At 42.4% G+C, this 20,524-nt stretch overlaps 1 protein-coding gene across 9 annotated transcripts in view; it reads right to left on the bottom strand.

Annotated features, from left to right (window-relative positions):
* LOC138758165 (ankyrin-2-like) overlaps nt 1-20,524 on the bottom strand; it is a 355,676-nt gene that overhangs the window by 162,179 nt on the left and 172,973 nt on the right. For 8 of the 9 annotated variants that reach the window (XM_069926699.1, XM_069926701.1, XM_069926700.1 and 5 more), the window contains 2 exons: nt 6,992-7,094; nt 6,455-6,558 (listed from right to left, as the gene is read on the bottom strand). In XM_069926699.1, the coding sequence (XP_069782800.1) occupies nt 6,455-6,558; nt 6,992-7,094 (207 nt within the window). Of the gene's footprint in view, nt 1-6,454; nt 6,559-6,991; nt 7,095-16,992; nt 17,098-20,524 lie in introns of those variants that run through there. The other variant, XM_069926709.1, reaches the window with a different exon arrangement.

Raw genomic sequence — 20,524 nt, 5'->3', positions numbered from 1 at the left:
GAGCTGTAACGTTTTTTTCAAATTTATTGCAAAATTTAAGTCAAAATTACTTATTTCACAAACTAATTAATGCCGAAATATTGATGATGTTGCATGGTTTGTTTAAGATGAAATATTGGGAAATTAAAACAAAAAAAATTGCAAATTAGGTTTCAACTTGTGCTTAGATTATCAATTGCAGCCAAACCAAAACCTCTGATTATGTAATTTTAGATGGTCAAGATTTTTATTCCAAATGAAAGAAACATTTTACAGGGTTATAGGTTAACTGGGTCTAATTGGGCTGCATGGACTCATGTGCCAGAAGGGCCTGTTATTGTCTATTTTTTTTAAATTATTTAAAAATTGAATTAAAAAAATAAACAAATCATTACCTCAAAGCCCGAATCAGTTTGAAATTAGTTGTTACCATTGTTGCATGCTCATGAGAAAAGAATATTCCAAAAAGTATTTGTAAAGGCAACAGTTCCATTATTATCAGGTAATACTAAATTTAGAATGTAACATATATAAAATTCTTTAACTTTTGTCCATCGTAAGGCAAAACAGAGAGTCGTCACTTTGTCCAGTTCCCCTCACAAATTAGATAATCAGATTTAAAAGCCACACATTAAGGAATGACAAGAGTCATTATTAAAATAATTAGTGTAATTTCAATCAAACAACTATTCCCATTGTTGCAACTTTATATACAACAAGCGTGGAGATGATTCTCTTACCAATACTTTCCAATATAAATTGAGCAGAAAAATCAAGGCTGTTATGAGAGTTTCTATTGCCACTGCTTGAAAAATAATTTCATACAATTTGATTTCACACTAATACTGTACCTGTAAAACAATTGGCAAGAATTATCTGCAAAAAATAACTTTACCAGCCATGTCAGAAATCCTACTTCTATTCATCTCTGTACTAATTGTATATAAAGAAAAATCACTTCCGTGCTCTGCATTATCAATGCCCTTTGTGCGATAACCGAAACTTTTTAAATACAGAATTTGTAAAACAACTAGTTACTCAAAAGATATTTTTAGAAAGCACCTATGTTTATTATGTCAACTATTTCAAATGATTGCTATTTGACAGCATGCCTTTGACAGTAACGGCCTGCAAATATCAGTCATCTCCCTTTCACCCATCTCCCCCACTAAACCATATTCATTTCTTTTATTCTGACTTTAAACTTTTTATTTCCACTCACATCCCACTTTACCTAACCCCTATGCCATAGATGCTCGGTGATTAGTAAGGGATTGCTTAAGGTGGTGTGCGGGTGGGAAGGGAAGGTTGAGAATCACTGCTCTAGACCCAATTGTCACTGAAATATTTTGCTTGAGAAAAATTGTCAATGGCCCATTTCCTTTTGAGTTATGAAACCGTGCACATAATGAGTCAATTAGGTAGGATTAAAACCTTCAAACCTTTTCTTTCCACTCACATACTACTTTAAGCAATCCCTTACTAATCATAGGGATTACTTAAAGTAGTATGTGAGTGGAAAGAAAAAGTTTGAAAAGCAAGGCTCTAAAAGGAGAACATGAATTTTGTCTAAATTTTCACAGGTTAATAAAAGTCATTTGAGGTCATTTGACTCATTGGATCCATACTACCTCCTAGGACAGCAATTCCATTAGCCCTGTCCTACCTTATTTCCCTATCCTCTGCAACTCTCCCACATTCCGATTAACTTCTAGATAGATACGTGAATATTCAAGGAATTAAAGCGTTTGCAGCATGTGCAAGCAGGAAAATTTTGCCAAAATTGGGCATCTTGCTCAGTATAGATATGTGGGCCAAATTGCCTATTACTGTTCTGTTATGTTCATTGTTACTCCATTTGATTCTTTTGACCATTTTCTTACACTAAGATCAGGAGTGTAATGGAATACTCTTCTGAATGAATGCACCGTCAACGACACTTTACCACACAATGCTTTACTATACCATACACGGCATAACAGCACTTGATTGACAGCCCCTTCACTCACTCCAGCACTGGAACACCTTCAACAGCACATTTCAAACCCCTGACAAGCTAGAAGATCAAGGACAGCAAAAGTGCAGGTGCACATCACCTGAAGTTGCCCTCCAAGACATACACCATCCAACCTGGAAACGTATCACTGTTCCTTCACCATCACTGGGTCAACTCCCAGAACTTTCTCCTCACAGCATTTTTGGTAACTTCACTTCTCTAAGTCTGCATCAGTTCAAGAAGGCAGCTCACTATCACCTTCCCAAGGGCCATTTGGGATTGCTCAGCCTGGAAAATCTGCATCAACGAGAGCCAATTTATCTCCCTGCACCACTCGGGATGTAGGAGTAAACTCACATAGTCACAGATGAAAATCCAAACTCCATACTGACAACACCTGATTTCAAGAGCAATCCTGCATCCTGGCCTTTGTGACACCAACAGTACTTGCTGTGCTCCATGCTGACCTAGAACCGCCAAGATATTGTTGAACATATTGGTTTTAAATACTTGCATTTGTTTTGGTTAATGCATCCATAAAAGGCAAAGCATTGAAGTCATTTTGAGACAAGGTTAAAGAGCCTTAAAGAGGCTTTTAAATGGCAAAACAGTCAATGGAACCACACTGGAATCCACAATGCAAACCTTCACCTTGATTCACAGTCAGGGACTGGAGAAGAATAGCTGAAATGGAATATGCATGTAAATAGACGGAAAGCAGGGCATTAGAAAATCAGCAGTAGGTTTGTTATGATAGAAGTCATATGACCATGATATCTTATCACCATAGTTGTCCATGGGCAGGAAGTATATGAAAGCATTTAAGAGGAAATGAGGTAAGTGTTGATCATTCTTACTGGTGGCTTCCCAAGTAATTGGCAAGAGAAGAGAATTAATGATGTTAAAATGGGTCACTGGGTAGGAAAGGGGTGTCTTCAGGAACAGAAAGGGTTTTTTTTTTGCTTTATAAAGCCTTTCCTTTCTCTGGCAAGGAAGCAGCAGCAGTTTGCCTGCCCAGAACCTGTCAAAATCTCCCAGAATCACATTTACTGGATGAGATTGTGATCACCAATAATGCATGAGTACCCCATGTGGATTAAGTTGGGCGCACCATCTCCCTGAGGAACTCCTCAGGTTAATCTCATGGGTGGCTGTTCGGTGTTGAGTTTCATGCAGACACGTAGTATGATTATTTTTTTCAATTGCTAAGGCTTTGTTAAAGGAGAGGATTGAAACCTTAAAAGGAAAGGTTTTGTCAGCACAGCATCCAAAAACCACCTTTTCTATGTGCTATAACTCTATGTGCCATGATTCTATCACGATATGATCAGAGGACTTCAAATATTTGTTATCAATGGGCAGCTTGTGATGTGGATAGATTGACAGGAATTGATCCAATAAAACCTCCTGCCCTTTTATTAAAATTGGCCAAAAAGAAAATTCCCGTCCATTCTGATAACAGATCACCAATTCTGCCATGGGGGTAGCTCATCAGAATTTAACTTCAACTCTGAAAAGTTAAGCTGTAAGCAGGCACTTCAATAAGCCAGGAATGGAATGATATGGGCCTAATGTGGAGAAATGGGATGAGTGCAGAAGGGCAAAAAATGTTTGGAATTGGTGTGGTGTGCTTTTGTGCTGTGTGACTGTTCAGTGAAAAGAAGATTTTATTTTAAAATCAGCAATAACAAATAATTGCACCAAACCAAACATTGCCTTTAATTCTTCAGTTCTTTGTTTTCCTCCTTAAAAGAGAGCTTTGATAAGAGCAATCCCCTAGTGAGAACTCAGACATAAAAACTCCTCTTAGTGGTGCATGCACGACACAGGTTTGCAAATCATCCTGAAATGCCAGTTATATCGTGGAGGAATACATCTTATCACTGGGGTCAAAGTTGAGTGCTGTTTAACTGCTCTAGGACTGAAGTAAATGATGGTGAAATATGCAAATAATCTGATAATGGGGTTTTAAAAACTATTTTTATCCTTGTCACGCATGAACCCTTTCACAATTATAATGTTAATTACAAATATAATTAATTATATTTTGATATTTAATGTAGGATCAAGTAATTTTATTGTGCATATTCCACAGAGATCTGAACTAGACTTCAGAAGGATTGTTGCAGTGAATAAATATTTTACCTTATGTACAGAAGAGCAAGTTTCATTGTTACTTGGATTCCCACCTGTAATGGTAATGTGACCTAACGCACCACTGCTTTCTGCCTGCGACAGGTGGAAAACACCAGCCAGCCGCCAAGGTAAACCACATAACCTAAGTTAGTTAGCAGGCTCGTGGCAAAGGTGCTTTTGGGTGATGCGCTGACATAATCTTCCCTTTGTTGGTTGTAGGAGGTCAACGTTTGCTTTGCGTGACAAGTGAACGCATCTCAAAACAAAACAACTATCTTCCCTCCCCTCTGTGGACTCCATCTACATCTCCCACTGGTCAGCACTCCATGATAGATCTGCCATACCCTCGACACACTCTCTCTTTTGCCTCCTTCCATCAGGGAGAAAGATCAAGAGTGTTAGAGAATGCACTAAACAGGGTTAAAGATAGTTTCTTCGCTGCAGCCATCAAGTTCCTGAATGAACAGTGTTGCTCTTGCTTGGTGCTAACTTATCTTCCTTTTTATTGCAATTCCTCTCTGTTATCTGTGCTCTTTACACGGATGTATGTAATGTTCACAGAGGAACCCTTATCTCTATACTTTGTACTTTGTGACAAATAAATTTAAACTAATTAATTTTTTTTTAAATCTGAAGAGCAAACCATAGGGACTTTGTGAAGCAGCGTGGGGTTAAAATTACTATTGGATCCCAGCAGTATACAGGAATCCAAATAGTAAATGGAACTGAAGAGTCTGCCTTTGCTCATTTAATGTGATTCTTCCCATCTATAATCATGTTTAATACATGGAATTGGTAGAACCTGGGTTGTGTGCTGGTCGGTGAGCTATCTGAACATTTTATCTGCTCAACGATCTAAAAAAAACAGTTTGAGCTTAATATCCCTTCACATGATACTCCAAGTTCAGATCAAGTCCAGAGAGATAGGTTAAAAATCTTCTCACCCTGATGGCTGTAAAGTTCCTACGTCTTGTACCATCTTGCTCCAGTAGCTGAGAGATAAGATAGAAAGGTGGGAGGCAGCAGTGCGGGATTTAAAAAGAGATGAATGAATGGGGTTGGGGAACAATCAATATATACTGAGAAAGCAATCTAACCTTGTCAATTTTATAGGCATTAACTGTGAGAGACATTTAATTGAGATGTCTTTGGAAATCAATTTTTAGATTCTTTGATTGTTGCAGTTTAGAAATGTAATGAGCGGTTCTGTTTCAGGGTCCTAAATATGGTGGGTCTCCCTGACTACTCGATCATCAAATGATTGATAAATGACTGAAAAGCAAATCACTTTTTTTAAATCTAGCAGGAAAGCAGATGAGCTTCACTCCAAACTAAAATTAAGACAGTGGCAAGATCCAGCTCCATCTGGTGAAATGGATGCTTGACTTCCCCCACTTAAGACAAGGTTGGATAGATTTTTATAGAGTAGGGGAATTAAGGGAAAAGCAGGTGGGTGGAGATTCTCCCTGAATGGTGGAGCAGGATCAATGGGCCGATTTCTTATGTTCTTATGTTCTTTAAGTAACTCAATCAGAAAGACTATCACTCAAAGATGTGATTTAGATATTCTACTTGTTGGAAACATTATCAAGGTTCAACATTAATTGCCTCAACTAGGAGGATGATAGCTCCTCAACTAGAAGAGGAACCAAGGAATGTTCAACAGAGAAACATAGAGGTTCAAAACAACAGGTCAATTGGATGGCGCTTGCCAACATGATTGGATTTAAGATTTGGGTCGCTACGTTGTGACCTGACCAAACATTGGTTAGACCATGCAATTCTGGTTCCCACACTAGTAGGAATGCTGATGACATTCACCAGAATGTTGCCTGGATAGGAGGACTTCAATTCGGGGGAGAAAGATTGGATAGGCCGGACTTGTTTTCCCTGGACCAAAGGAGACTGAGGAGAGACCAGATAGGAGTATGTAAGATAATGGCACGCACAATTAGGGCAGCTAAAATCTGTTTCCCAAGATAGTGATATCAAAAACAAGAGGATGTAGGTGAGAGAGAGTTTTAAAGAGGGTCTGAGGCTAGGTTTTTACACAGAGAGTGAAATATAGCATCGGCAGAGTGGTGGAAGCAGATATAATTAGTGGGTATTGAAATATAGAAATATGATATATTGTTGAAATCATGATTTTGCTTTTTTTTAAATAAAAAAACTTGCTTTCTCTTTTTAGTGAAAAGCATGCAAAAGTAGAAAAAAACATTATGACTTCTTAGATCTGCTGAATGCAGAATATCACATGTCAAATTTTCAGCTGCCCCCACCAAATTTGCATGCTGTTCCACTTTCTTCATGTCTGCCAGATGTGCTTCTATATGTGCTTCTTACCCTGAATGGATCGGGCTGGACGAAAGTGCCACATTGTCCAAGTTTTCCGTATCCCAACTTAAGCGATGTGTTGAGTCCTTCTCCAGGCTCTTAGCAAGGGCAACCTATAATTTCAAAGGAAAAGTTATTTTTAAAGCCAAGTCAATGAATCTCGTGGCTACACTTGGACAATATAGTTAGAACCACATATCGTGTCACAAATCAAATTTAAAAAGTATTTGAATTTAATTGAATCCAAAATCATCATTTGAGGAACATATTGAAATTTTATCAAAAAAAAGCTTGCACTATTTCTACTCCATTTATAGAATAAAAACAAATGTACTGTTTCTTCATTCAATTGTTTTTTTAAAATTACAATAAAACAGAAAATGTACACTACCTGAGAACATGCTTTGAGCAAATTAAAAAGGAAAAACATGATGGACTGTATATCATGAAAATGCTGTTCTTAGTTTTAAAATTGCTTTGGACAATCCAGCCATTAAAATAACGGAAGTATTTTATAGTTTGTACCAGAGAGACACTATTGCATACCTGGCTACTTGTGGCTGTGATTAATTCTTCAATCATGGTACTGTCCCTGTGGTATGGACCATGGCTTGGTGTGTTGGACCTGTCTGAACTGAAGGATCGCAGGCTGATGGATTGACCAGTTGCCATGGAAATGCAGCAGACAGGAGAGTAAAGAAAGCACGCAATTAACATTATGCAACTTCCAGGGAAGGATTGGTAACTCACAAAAGGAAAACAAAATTATCCTGGGGGAGCACTCTGAATATTCAATGGTCAAAATCTTCACTTGAGAAAATTCTCAGAGCAGCCCAACAAGGCCTTTCAAAAACGATGGATTATTTCAACTGAGTGAATCATACATTTTGCCCCTTGAAACACAATGTGCTGTATCGAAAATATTTTAATAATCATGATTTTGTTCCACTTAAGGTCAACCAATTTTGCAAATATGGAAGCTAAGAGCAAAATATTCCCAGACAGACAGAAATTGCTCCTGTCAGGAGCCAACAGCTCCTCCATAAGAAAAAATTGAACAATTCACTCAAGTTGAGCTAACGGAATTAAAAGGCTTTAACAGAGATGTACTTTTAGAAAATAACATGCTTGTAAATAATTAAAAACCAACTCCAACAAGCCCAGTGTGGTATTAACAAGTTCTCATTTGGCTTTGCATGATTTATTCAGCAAAGTCGATGCAGATTATTCCGTGAAAACCCCCTCGCAGGTCACACTGAGGCAAGCGTTAGACGGTCACGCGCCTTACAATAACCATATGACGAGGTAGTGTGCTAAAAGGGTGCAAAAGGTGGTTTTAATGATGAAATGAATCCTATGACTGAGGTTATAAACTATCTTCCACCCTAGAAGTATGCACAGATCTACTTGAGTAAATCCGAAAGATTTCTGGTTATTTAGGCAGTGAACTGGCGAAATTGATGCACTCAGATCGTTAGCTATGAGAAAAGAGTCTGAGCATCAAGTGATTCAAGCAAAAAAATAAAGAAACTGAGTCTTGACAGGAGATCAGATGGGACGTACACATCTGAAGTTGTGAGAGTTGTATAAGTTGCCAATGAAGGCTGGTGATTGTACAGCCAAGGAACATTCAGAGGCAATTTTGGGGTGATTATAATCGAGCACAATTTTATTTTTCTTAATGTTAGACGTTAACGCACGGTAACACGTCCTGTTGGCCCTCCAAATACCCCAATTAACCTACAATGCCCATACGTTTTTGAAGGGTGGGAGGAAACGTGGGCACCTGGAAGAAACCCACACAGACACGGGCAGAATGGACCAACTCCTTACAGACAGTGGCGGATCTGAACCTGGGTCGCTGGCACTGTAATAGCATTGCACAAACCGCTACGCTAACCGTGCCGCCCCACATTCTGTATTCCGAGAGGTTTGGGAGTTAGATCGGAAGTTATTAAAAATTTGGCCAAACAAATGATGTGTATAGCAAGTGTAATGCAGTGATTTTTCCCAGGGGTTGGTAGGATCGGAGAAATTTTAATTCTACCAATGATATAACCTGATTTATAACTTTGTTTTAATTGGAGTAGATTCCAAAAAAGGTGCTGTAATGGTGCTCAGAAGGAATTATTTTGCAGAATATTCTGAACGTGCCATATGTGTAATAGCCACTCGCCAGAATCCTGTCATATTTCTTTCAGATTTGTCACCATGTGGGACTCCTGTCCAGTCTTCAATAAAGTTACATCATGAAAATAATGACATCCTTCTATTCTCCTTATAATGAACATTGGTATCTTGCTCATGTAATTTTGAATCAAAATGTCAGCTTGCATCATTTTTCTGGAAGCCACAATTAAAATTATACTTAACTAAATTGCGCTCACTAATTTGTAAAGCAGTAAGTTCTTCCCAATGCATTGTTTTTTCCCTTCACCATTTGGTTTGAGATTCCCTGGTACATTTCCCTTTTATTTTTAACTCAAAGAGAATGACTCAATAAAAACATGCCCCGAAGGGGTTAAGGGGATGGTTGCTCATAGGACATTAAAAACAACCCAAAATTCATACAATAACATTCAAAATTTTGATTCGTCACACATATATTTTAACTGATCCTTAACAGGAAAATAGTATATGCCAGAAACTGCAATATTCAGCATCGACAGAAATATAGGTAAACAGTGACTGCTAAGCAAAATAAAGAAAAATGCATTTACATTTTTTTTTTACAACAAATACCTGGAGTCCCTGCAGCAAGAATGTATTCCTAAAAATATACACCCAGCAACCCACTGCCGTGGAAAAAGCATAAAATAATAATCAAACTTTAAATCCACTCCCACCCCTATTAAATCAATCATTGGTAGGCCCCTGCTGAATAATCCAAGCAGCTAAATCTCAGGCCAGCAGTCAGAAGTAAAGGAAGGCAGCAATGGCAGCTCTTTCGACATTATTACAGTCTTCTTGACCCAGCTTGATGTGAACAGCTTAGCAGCGAGCATTCAAAAACATCAAAGGAGAGTGATGCAGCCATGGAAGTAGCTGGAGTGCACAAACTGAAAGCCTCTGCCCTCAACCCCAAGCAGCATTGTTGTATCAGCAAAAGTGGATTGCGGACACAGCCACAGCACTGTGACATTATTCCTGTCAAGACCACCTACCTATTAACAGCACTGAATGGAAGCATATGGAAGGGAGGGAAAACAGTACTGATGAAGGGTGGATGGAATAACAATGGTTAAAGAATCTTCTCCTTCACAACACCTGCACAATATATATTCACACAGATGCGTACAGAATAACATTGACAGACAAAACAAGTCGTATTTATACATTAGCCATTCGATGAATTTCCACATTCAACTGAACGGTAAGGGCAGAGTTTATTTGGGAAAATTCACAGTATCAAGCCAAAAACAAAATTTTGCTGATATTTAAAATAGATCCATACCACATCTATTTTGAAAAGAGCAAACAATTCTGAGCAGAAAATTAGTTTAAAAGAAACACCGCTGTTATCCAGTATTCAAGCAATCAGCAGCTTCAAGCAACTGGCATAAAAATTACGGAAAATAAATAGGTAAAATATACGGAAGTTTAAGATTGGTGTGCCTCGCCATTAGCTCTCCAATCACGCAATCTCAAGTAACCGGAAAATTTGCTTATCTTCAATCTACCGATAGATTGGCATCTACCAATCCCCTTAGGTGCCGGATCCCTGTTTTACTGTATTAATAACTGGTAATGGCAAGATCCATAGCCCCTTAATTTTGCATGTAGCTTGATACCTTGACAAATACCAAGCTGTCCATCCCTCATGATCCAATTTAGCCATGTTTTTGCTGTTCTACATCATATGAATCAATCAGTAATAAATCACTTGGAGTTATGTGAAATAATTTCTCAACTTCAATCCAGTGATGCCTGTGTTTTGGGCAAACTGGATGCATATTCCCAAACCTTTAACCTCTCCGATTGTTGGGCCCTTCTATCTTCTATCTGCAACAGATCTGCTGATAATTGTCACTTCACCTAGGATTGTGGTTCTTGCATAAATAATGCACGGGTTCTGTGTGAAATTCTGCTAACCATCAGGGAATTAGGGAAATTGCAAAAACCTCATACTTTAGCTCTTGCTTGAAACAGTTTCGAGACCAGTATCTGCAACATGTGCCCCAGTCATACCATGAGAAGTTGGTCAGGCAGAATTCATGGATAGAAATGGACAAGATGATTCAGGAAGAAAACAAAATGGTATGGCAGAGGAAAAGGCACTTCGTCCCACTAGGGCTACAATGAACGCAATATCAAAATGCACATGATTCAAAACCTTCCACTCCCTGTTTAGTTATGTACTTATTTGGAAGCCTTTTAAACACTACTGTTATATCTGCTTCCGCCATGACCCTTACACTCTACTATTATTGGTCATCCTTTAGTTCGAAGAAGACGCATTGTTGTGCAGTTCATTTGTGGACACGAAGGTGACTTTGCAGTCCCAGTCTGGAAACGCAGAGTTTAGCACAATGGGGGCACTGGAAGCCCGTTTTGGCTGCTGCTCTGTGACGCCGTTCACAGTTTTCCATTAGTTTTTGGCAGTGCCTGTCTTCAAAACTGGTGTAGGCTTCACAGCACAGGGCTCGCCAACGGGACTTGTCAGCAGCCATAGCTTCTCGCTCTCTTGGCAGGAGGTCACAGTAGCATAGGGTTTCCTTCAAAGCATCTTTATAGCGCTTGCATGGATGACCTTGAGGTCTCCTTCCAGTCTTCAGTTCACTATGGAGCAGCTGGCGAGACATACGGTGGTTGTCCATTCTGATGACGTGTCCCACCCACCACATCTGGGCTCTGATGATCAGGGACTCAATGCTGGTGGACTTTGTGCGATCCAAAACCTCCAAGTTGAGACACGGTCTTGCCAAAGGATGCCAAGGCCAGACTATGAACCAGAGTGCTCAATCAACACATCTCCACAAAGCTATAAGTCTACAGAGCTATGGTCATCCCTTCTCCCCTACATGGATGTGAGACCTGGTCTCTGTACTGATGTCACATCAAACAACTGGACTCTTTACTACTCTCTGCTCCTTTAAACTCCACCACCACCTCACCTCATTTTAAACAAATGTCCTACAGTGCTTTTATATTTTCATCCTGGGGAAAAGATTCTGACTATCGACCCTATATATGCCTCTCATTATTTTATTATTTCTATCAGGTCTCCATACATCCTCTGATGTTCCAGAGAAAATGACTGAAGTTTGGCCAACTTCTCCTTGTAGCTCATTCCATCTAATCCAGGCAGCATCCTGGTAAATCTCAATTAACCCTTTCCAATTCCTTCCTATAATGGGGCAACCAGAATTTCACACAATACTCTGAGTGCAACCTAACTAAAGATTTTTTTTACAACAACAGCATGTTTTCTCTCCCACCCAATCCCTTCTCTATCACTTTCACGGATTTGTGGGCTTGACCCAACTGATCCCTCTGCACACCAATGCTGATAGGAGTCCTGAAATTAGCTGCACACTTTCCCCTTAGCATTGACCTCCCAGAGTCCAAGATGGGGAAGTGCAGAGAGACCTAGGGGTACTTGTACATCAGTCTCTGAAGGCGAGCATGCAGGTACAGCAGGCAGTTAAAAAGGCAAATGGTATGTTGGCCTTCATAGCAAGAGGGTTTGAGTATAGGAACAAGGATACCTTACTGCAGCTGTACAGGGCCTTGGTGAGACCCCACCTGGAGTATTGTGTGCAGTTTTGGTCACCTTATCTAAGGAAGGATGTTCTTGCAATGGAGGGAGTGCAGAGGCGATTCACCAGGCTGATACCTGGAATGGCAGGAATGACTTATGAGGAAAGATTGCGCAAATTGGGATTGTACTCACTGGAGTTTAGAAGATTGAGAGGGGATCTCATAGAGACATATAAAATTCTGGCAGGAATGAACAGAATGGATGCAGATGGGATGTTTCCAATGATGGGAAAATCCAGAACCCGGGGCCATGGTTTGAGAATAATAGGCAAACCATTTAGGACTGAGATGAGGAGGAATTTCTTGACCCAGAGGGTGGTGAATCTGTGGAATTCATTGCCACAGAAGGCAGTAGAGGCAGGTTTATTAAATATACTTAAGAGGGAATTAGATATATTTCTTCAGTATAAGGGTATTAAAGGTTACGGAGAGAAGGCGGGGACGGGGTACTGAACTTTAAGATCACCCATGATCTCGTTGAATGGCGGAGCAGGGTCGAAGGGTCGAGTGACCTACTCCTGCTCCTATCTTCTATGTTTCTATGAATTCCTAATTGCCGTTTCTCTATCCATATCCATAACTGTCCATTTCTCCCCATGGATGCTGCCTGGCCTGTTGACACCCTTCAGCTTCTCATTGTACTTGTATTTCCCGATATGTTCAAGGCATTGGCTTGTCTTTTGGGAGCACCAATGTTCAGTCCATGTGGGGTGACCCTAATCTTCCTGCTGCCTGCCACTTTAATTCTCCGTCCCACTCTGACCTATTAGTCTAAAGATTTGTATACTGTTGGAATAGCACCCAGTGCAAGCATGAGCAAAAGGACCTCATCTTCAACAGGGCAAGTTGCAGCCTTTTGGGCTCGGTCTTGAATTTCACAACTTCTTGATTTTTCTCTTTTAACCAATTATCTCTCTATAATCTTGACTAAGATATCCCTTTTTTATCTTTAATACTCTGGAGGACATCCCCTGATTGATATGCCACGGATGATCTCCTGTTCTGTATTTCACAATTCCAATGTTTTTATTTAAATTCTCTATGCACTTTTGTCGATGTTTAAACACTCTAAATTCTTCCATTCGTTTTCGACCAGATAACCTTGTTTACAGTTATCCCCAAGGTCACTTGGGTTTTACTGTCAAGGATAATTCCCCAAACTCCCTGCACCTTAATGAGCCTCTTAATTCTCCTTCTGACAAAGGGTCTTCAATCTGAAAAGCTTAAACACACCGAAATGCCGGAGGAACTCAGCTGGACTCGTAATATCCATGAGAGGTAAATATGTCCTTTCCTCTAGTTTTCTCTCTCTCTCACTCTTCCATTTTTCCTCTGTCACCTTTCACAGAGCCAAAATTAATTCTCAGCTTTCCACTTATCATATCCAGTGAACAACTTTTTGTCTGTTGTGCTGGATTTCTCTCTTTCCTGATCTTTAATTCCGATGCGTTCTCTGATTTTTACTTGTACTTTGAAGAAGGGCTCAGGCCTGAAATGTCGGTAATATATCTTTCCCTCCTTCGAGACTCTGCAAGATCTGCTGAGTTCCTCCAATATCTCGGTGTGTTTTTACCACAATCACAGCATCTGCCAACTTTCATGTTTCACTCCAACCTGAAAAGCTAACTTTGTTTACCTTTCCACAGATGCAACCTGACTTGCTGAGTATTTTCATCATTTTCTATTTATATTTTATATTTCCAATTTTTTTCAGCTTTTTAAACATTTAGACACATATTCTGGTGTGGGGCAAGAACACACAAATTTCATCGTCAATATCAATAATTAACAAGCTAGCAACTCCAAAGCACAATTGTGTGTTGGAGTTCCATCGTTTTCAATGAAGTTCACACCCATTTAGTAGTATTTTATACCTGAAGACAACGCAAAATTTGTAAAGTGCAGAACTGAATCCAAACTGCACTTCAATTCCACAATGCATCCACACCCTCCACTTTGTCAAGTTATTTATAAAAATCATAAAGAGCAGGGGCCCCAGGACACATCCCTGTGGAATGACACTAGTCACTGATCACAAGGGAGAATATGTTCATCCACAACTACCATCTGCCTTCTGCAGGCAAATTAATTCCAAATCCAAGCAAGTAATGTTCTATAGATCCCATGCCTAATGACTTTTTGACTGAACCTACCATGGGGGCCTTGTCAAATACCTAACTAAAATCCATATACTCCATATCCACCACCCTTGTCCTCACTAAACCTTGCTGACCATCCCGGAGAAGGCGGAGTTCTTCCAAATGCATGTTATCCCTGACATGAAGAATCCTCTCCAACAGTTTGCCCATCACTGACGCAAGAAGACTCACTGGTCTACAATTCCCAGGATTCTCCCTCTTACCTTTCTTGAACAAGGGGAGTACATTTCTCATTCTTTCAATCATCCAGTATCTCTCCTGTGGCCAGGGAGGATACAAAGATCATTGTCAATGCTCCAGCAATCTCTTCTCTCATTTCCTGCAGTAATATGGGATATATCATGTCTGGATCCGGGGTCTTATCTATCTGAATATCTTTAAGAAGATCCTGCTCTTCCTCTTACTTCACCTCAAGTTCATCTAGTTCATGTTACACCTCATCCTGGCAGTTGAGAAGGCCAAGGACTGGGACGTATTGTGGGTCTGAGCCTGGGTTGGTAGAGTGGTGAGACTGGGATGATAAGTGGATTCGAGCCTGGGTTGAGAGAGTTGGTGAGACTGGGGTGGTCTGTGGGTCTGAGCCTGGGTTTGGAGAGACTGAAATGGTATGTGACCAGGGCCTCAGGATGGCCATATTGGTCAAAACAGCCCCAAGTCAGGGTGGAAGTAGAGGCTGAAACTTTAGGGGCATTCAGGAAACAGGTATATGAATGAAAGAAAAATAGAGAGTTACAAGATGCAAAGGGTTTAGTATTTTTTTGGTAGTGATATAAACTGTAGGTTGGCACAATATCAAGAGCTGAAGGGCCTGTATTGTGCTGTAATATTCTAGGTTCTGTGCATTCCCAACCCTTCACCTTCTGCCATCTCCACCATTTGTCAATCAATACCTTCTGGCTTCCTTCTCTTTCCCTACCACAGCTCCAGGCTTCACACCACCTGCAATTCTGTCTCATCCTTCACTGAATCCACTACTTTAACTGGTGATTCTTCATGTTCCTGACCTCCATGAAGCTTCAGAAATTCACCCAACTCCAGACTCATCATGCTCCATGGCAATCTATCCCAACTTCAGGCTCCTGTTTCTCCGTCTCGATCACCCCACTCATCCTCCTCATGCTCTGTTAGTCCATGTAAAAGTTAAAACCTTGAGTTAATTTTGAGCCTGTCTCTTTAAGAGAATTTTTGTTTGCAGTGTTACCATAAGAACTATGAAGTAATATGTCATAATATATGCCCAGGTTTACTGCTTGCTCTCATTCTACAAGATGTGAAGGAAGCATGAGCACGAGAAATCTTTCTTTGTATTTTGTATCTCTATATATCTTTGTGACTTTATAACAATCTTTAACTATTGCTTTTGTTATGACAACTTTTAAGTAATTAGCGTCTAAAGGATTAGCTTTATACAGAAACTGCTTTGTTATTCACTGTTATGAAAGTCTTGTTGTGAAGCTATGCAAAATGATTATCTATTTTATCAATGAATTAAAACTACATAAATTAACAGCCACAGAGTTTGATTAAAGAGACTGAAATTTGGAATATCATAGCTCGCGCTTTGGAAGATGATACTTTGAAATTAGGATATATTAGAATAAGGAAATTGTCGCCTATAGTCCACTCTGCTCCTGGATCCCCACACACCGTTGATCTTCTTTCTCTACCATTGCTCTCACTGACGCCCTACCCACTCGACCATGCAATACATCTCAAGCAGTGTTCTTCACCCCACACCTTTCCCCTGAGCTCCTCCACTTTCCTGAGCACACCCTCCTCCCCATCTTCTTCCTTCACTCTTCTGATCCCACACTTGGATTCAACTCCAATCCCTGCCTGGCCTTTCCCATCCCTCTTGTCCACCCCCTCCCCAATGCTGAGCAGTCTGACCTGATCAGAGGCCTGACCATTGTGATCCTGAACATGCATCTCGAAGAGTTTAGGGCCCACCACAATGACCTCTTATTCTGCATTCATGCCTCTTTCTTAAAAAAGGGGTCCTTCACACCCACTGGTGACCCCTATGTGCATCTCCACCCCTCTCCCTCATTTTGATCTTTCCATTTACAGTTGCTGAAGTGGCATCAACAGCTCTACTCCCCTCACCCATTCTCATCTCATTTCCCCCAAATACACACCACTCCACTTTCGTTACACCATCCCCAACCTGGTCATCAAAGTTTCAGCCAAAGGTGGTGCTGTTGTGGTCTGGCGAAGAGACCTCTACCTTGGAGAGCAGACACAAGCTCTCAGATAGCACCTAATACCTATCCCTGGAGAAAAGACCCCACAATGGACACTGTCTCTTACACTGTCACAGACTTCATTGAATCAAGAGATCTCCTCTTCATAGTCTCTAACCTGATAGTGCCCAACCCTACACTTCCTGCTTGTATCTCTTATCCAAGATCCACAATGGTAGGCCCATTAATTCTGCCTGCTCTTCATCCATCGAACACATCTCTTCATTTCATGATTTCATTCTCTTTCCTTGCCCAGACCCTTCCCACCTACAATATATCTGGGATCCCTCCCACACCTGTCACCACTTTGACAACTTCTGATTCCCTTGACCCCACTTTCTCCTCTTTGCTGAGGACATCAGTATACATGTACTCTTCTGTACACCTCCATCAGGAAGGTCTCATAGCCTTCCACTTCTTCTTGGAACAATGTTCTGACTAGTTTCCCTTTACCGACACTCTCATCTGCCTGGCAGAACTGGCTCTCATGTTGAATAACATTTCTTTCAATACCTTCAAATCAAAGGTGTTACCATGGGCACTTGAATGGATCCCAGCTGTGTCTGCCTTTTTATTGGCTCAGCTCAACAATCTTTGTTCTGACTCTGCCAATGCTCATCTGCTTTCAAAATGAGGCTTTCTATTCTAGGACATGTGGTGGCTCACCGTGGTCATAGCCCAGCCCAAGAAGCAAAGCCACCCAGCGAAAAAGGACATTGGCACCAGTTCTGGGGTGGGCTGTGTGGTGGCTCTCCACTAGGTAGACGAACCGGCCCTGCTTGTAAGCCACACGGCAGAGCAGCTGGCCAAAATTGCACCGTTGGGGGTTTCACCTTCCTCCCAGCACAGGGCTCAGAAGCCCGCGGTGGGGGACCATGTGACGCCCAGGTGACGTCAGCGCCCTCCAGCGCAGTTCTCAGCCAGGTCCGGGCTGGGAGTATAAGTGCAGCCCAGCAGCCTGCAATGAACTAGACTGTTCACTGAGCTCAACCGTCTGGTTGTGTGTGTTCTTGCAGGAGCAGTGGAGCTGCCGCTACAATTGGTGACCCCGACTGGTTCAAACATCTTTGAACCTATCATGAGCGAGCCTGGGATCAGCGCTATAGCCGTGAAACTGCCTGAATTCTGGGTTCAGGAGCCAGAGATCTGGTTCAGCCACGCAAAGGCTCAGTTTCACCTCCACCAGATTTTGTCCGACATGACCATATTCTACCATGTGGTCGCTGCCCTGGACCAGGCCATCACCAGACACATGCTGCATCTCGTTCAGCACCCACCCGCCGAAGACAAATATAAGACAATCGAGTGCTTATCAGATCCCTCGGACTATCCAGGCACCAGCGTGCCACTCAGATGCTGCACCTCAACGCCCTGGGGGAAGATCCCCGATGGAGCTGATGGACGAGATGCTCGCGCTCATGGGTGATCACACCAACTGCCCACTCTTTAAGCGCATTTTCCTTGACCATATGCCAGGGGACATCCGGCCGCTGCTGGTCCAGGAGAGCTTCACCGACCCGAGGAAGGTCGCTCAGAAGGCCCAAGAGCTATGGCTCGCATGATTCCCGGAGGGCTCAGCGGTCCAGCTAGTCACGAGGCACGGGCATGATCTAGCGCTGCGGTAGAGCATCCAGCCCCTGCAGGGGCCCCCAAGAGTATAAACAAGGCCACAGCATCTGCTCCAGGCCTCTGTTTCTACCACCAGCGCTGGGAAGCCAAGGCTCAGAAGTGTCGTCAGCCCTGCTCGTTCCAGGAAAACGACCAGGCCGGCCACTGTTAATGACTGCAGCAGCTGGCCAAGGATATAGCCTCCTCTACCTGTGGTGGAGTGGCCGGCGATTCCTCGTTGACACTGGAGCCCAGATCAGTGTCTTCCCAGCCACAGCCTTCGAGTCCAGGAAACGACCTCGTGGACCTCCCCTCTGTGCGGCCAACACAACAGAAATCCAGATGTATGGAGACAAGACAGTCCACTTCCAGATTAGCCAACGAAAATTCACCTGGAGGTTCACCATCTCATCCCTCCCGACCGCCATCCTGGGTGCAGACTTCCTCCTCTCACATGGGCTTCTGGTGGACATTTTAGGTAGATGTCTAGTGGGCACCCGTACCTTCCAGGCCATTTGCCTCGACGCCTCCTGCTCAGAGCAAACGCAGATGGCCACGATCAGCACGCCCAGAGACGAGTTCCAGCGAATCCTGGACGAGTTCCTGACACTCCTCAAGCCACAGTTTTCCACTGCCTCGCCCTGCCATGGGGTTTTCCACCACATCCCCACCCAGGGCCCACCGGTTCATGCCAAAGCATGCTGGTTCCCGCCTGTCAAGCTCCAGGTGGCGAAGGAGGAGTTTTCGCACCTGTTGGAACTGGGGATCATTTGGCGGTCCGACAGCCCATGGGCCTCGCCGCTCCACCTGGATCGAAAGCCTCCAGTGGCTGGTGTCCCTGTGGAGACTATCGACGGCTCAACCAGGCAACATTTGCTGACCGTTACCCCATCCCTCACATCCAAGACTTTACGGCCAACCTGCACAGTGCAAGGGTTTTCTCCAAGGTTGACCTGGTGCGCGGATATCACCAGATGCCGGTGCATCCTGAGGACAAACCCAAGACAGCCATCATCACCCCCTTTGGCTTGTTCGAATTCCTGCACATGCCGTTTGGGCTCAAGAAAGCCGCTCAGACCTTCCAGCGCCTCATGGATGCTGTGGGCAGGGACTTGGATTTTGTCTTTATTTATTTGGATGACATCCTCGTCGTCAGCAAGGACCTGGTGCAAAATAAGGCCCACCTACGCTCCCTTTTCTCCCGGCCAAGTGCCAGTTCAAAAGAGTCCATGCAGTTCCTGGGCCATACTATCATGGCCGAAGGAGCCACACCCGCCGCTGCGAAGGTCGCCGCTATCAGAGAGTTCCCACCCCCGGACAGCCTCAAGGGGCTGCATGAGTTCGTAGGTATGTTCAACTTTTACAACCACTTCTTCCTGGGAGCTGCGCGAATCATGCAGCCGCTATTCGCCCTCATCGCAGCCAAGAACAAAACGCTTGCTTGGAACCCAGAAGCCTGCACCGCATTCGAGGCCACCAAGGATGCCCTCGCGAAGCCCACCATGCTCGCCCACCGACCTTCATATGGTACTCTCTGTCGATGCCTCTGCCACAGCCATCGGTGCCGTCCTGGAGCAGCAGGTGAATGGACATTGATGGACGAGATGCTCGCAAATGCACAAGCTAAAATGGTTGTCTGACATGTCAGCATTATTTTTGACCAGAAGTATTTTCTTGGCAACCAGCTTCTACCACGTAAAATGGAGACCCAATCCCTACTTTGCTAGCACAACCAAGGTCCATCAATCTCAGACAGATTTGTATTCTATTCTTGTGTGTAAATAATGGGTAATGATATTGTTCAGACCTGACAATCAAGTCATGCCTATTAGCAATGAAACAAGGAAGGACAGATATTCAGTTATAATCTGATATTAACTTCACCTCATCAATACATCTCATTGTCCTTCCAGAATATATATTCAACATCCAGAACAGAATTAATACAAATGTACCTCAACTACTTTTTGCCAGGATTAAAACTATCATCTTGAGTGTCTGCTACAAATACCATTTTAATTTGTTTTTTTTAAATGATAGAGCACAGTAGAAGGTCCTACTGGCCATGAATCCCATGGCATTATGTTACACCCAATTAACTTACAAACCCCGTATATTTTGGAGGGAGGGAGGAAACCAGAGCACCTGGAGAAAACCCACACAAGTCATGGGGTGAATGTACAACCTCCTTGGAGTCAGTGGTGGATTCAAACCTGGGTCACCGGTAATATCATTGCACTCGCCATGTCATGCTATTGTCTTACTACTTACTTCATCCTATCAACTTTGAAGCTGTACTCCCAGTATTA

Source organism: Narcine bancroftii, chromosome 3 (genome assembly GCF_036971445.1).
Source record: "Narcine bancroftii isolate sNarBan1 chromosome 3, sNarBan1.hap1, whole genome shotgun sequence".
In the NCBI taxonomy this organism is placed as follows: domain Eukaryota; kingdom Metazoa; phylum Chordata; class Chondrichthyes; order Torpediniformes; family Narcinidae; genus Narcine; species Narcine bancroftii.
The sequence above is the reverse complement of the archived record's forward strand: the minus strand, read 5'-3'. Positions and strand labels throughout refer to the sequence as shown.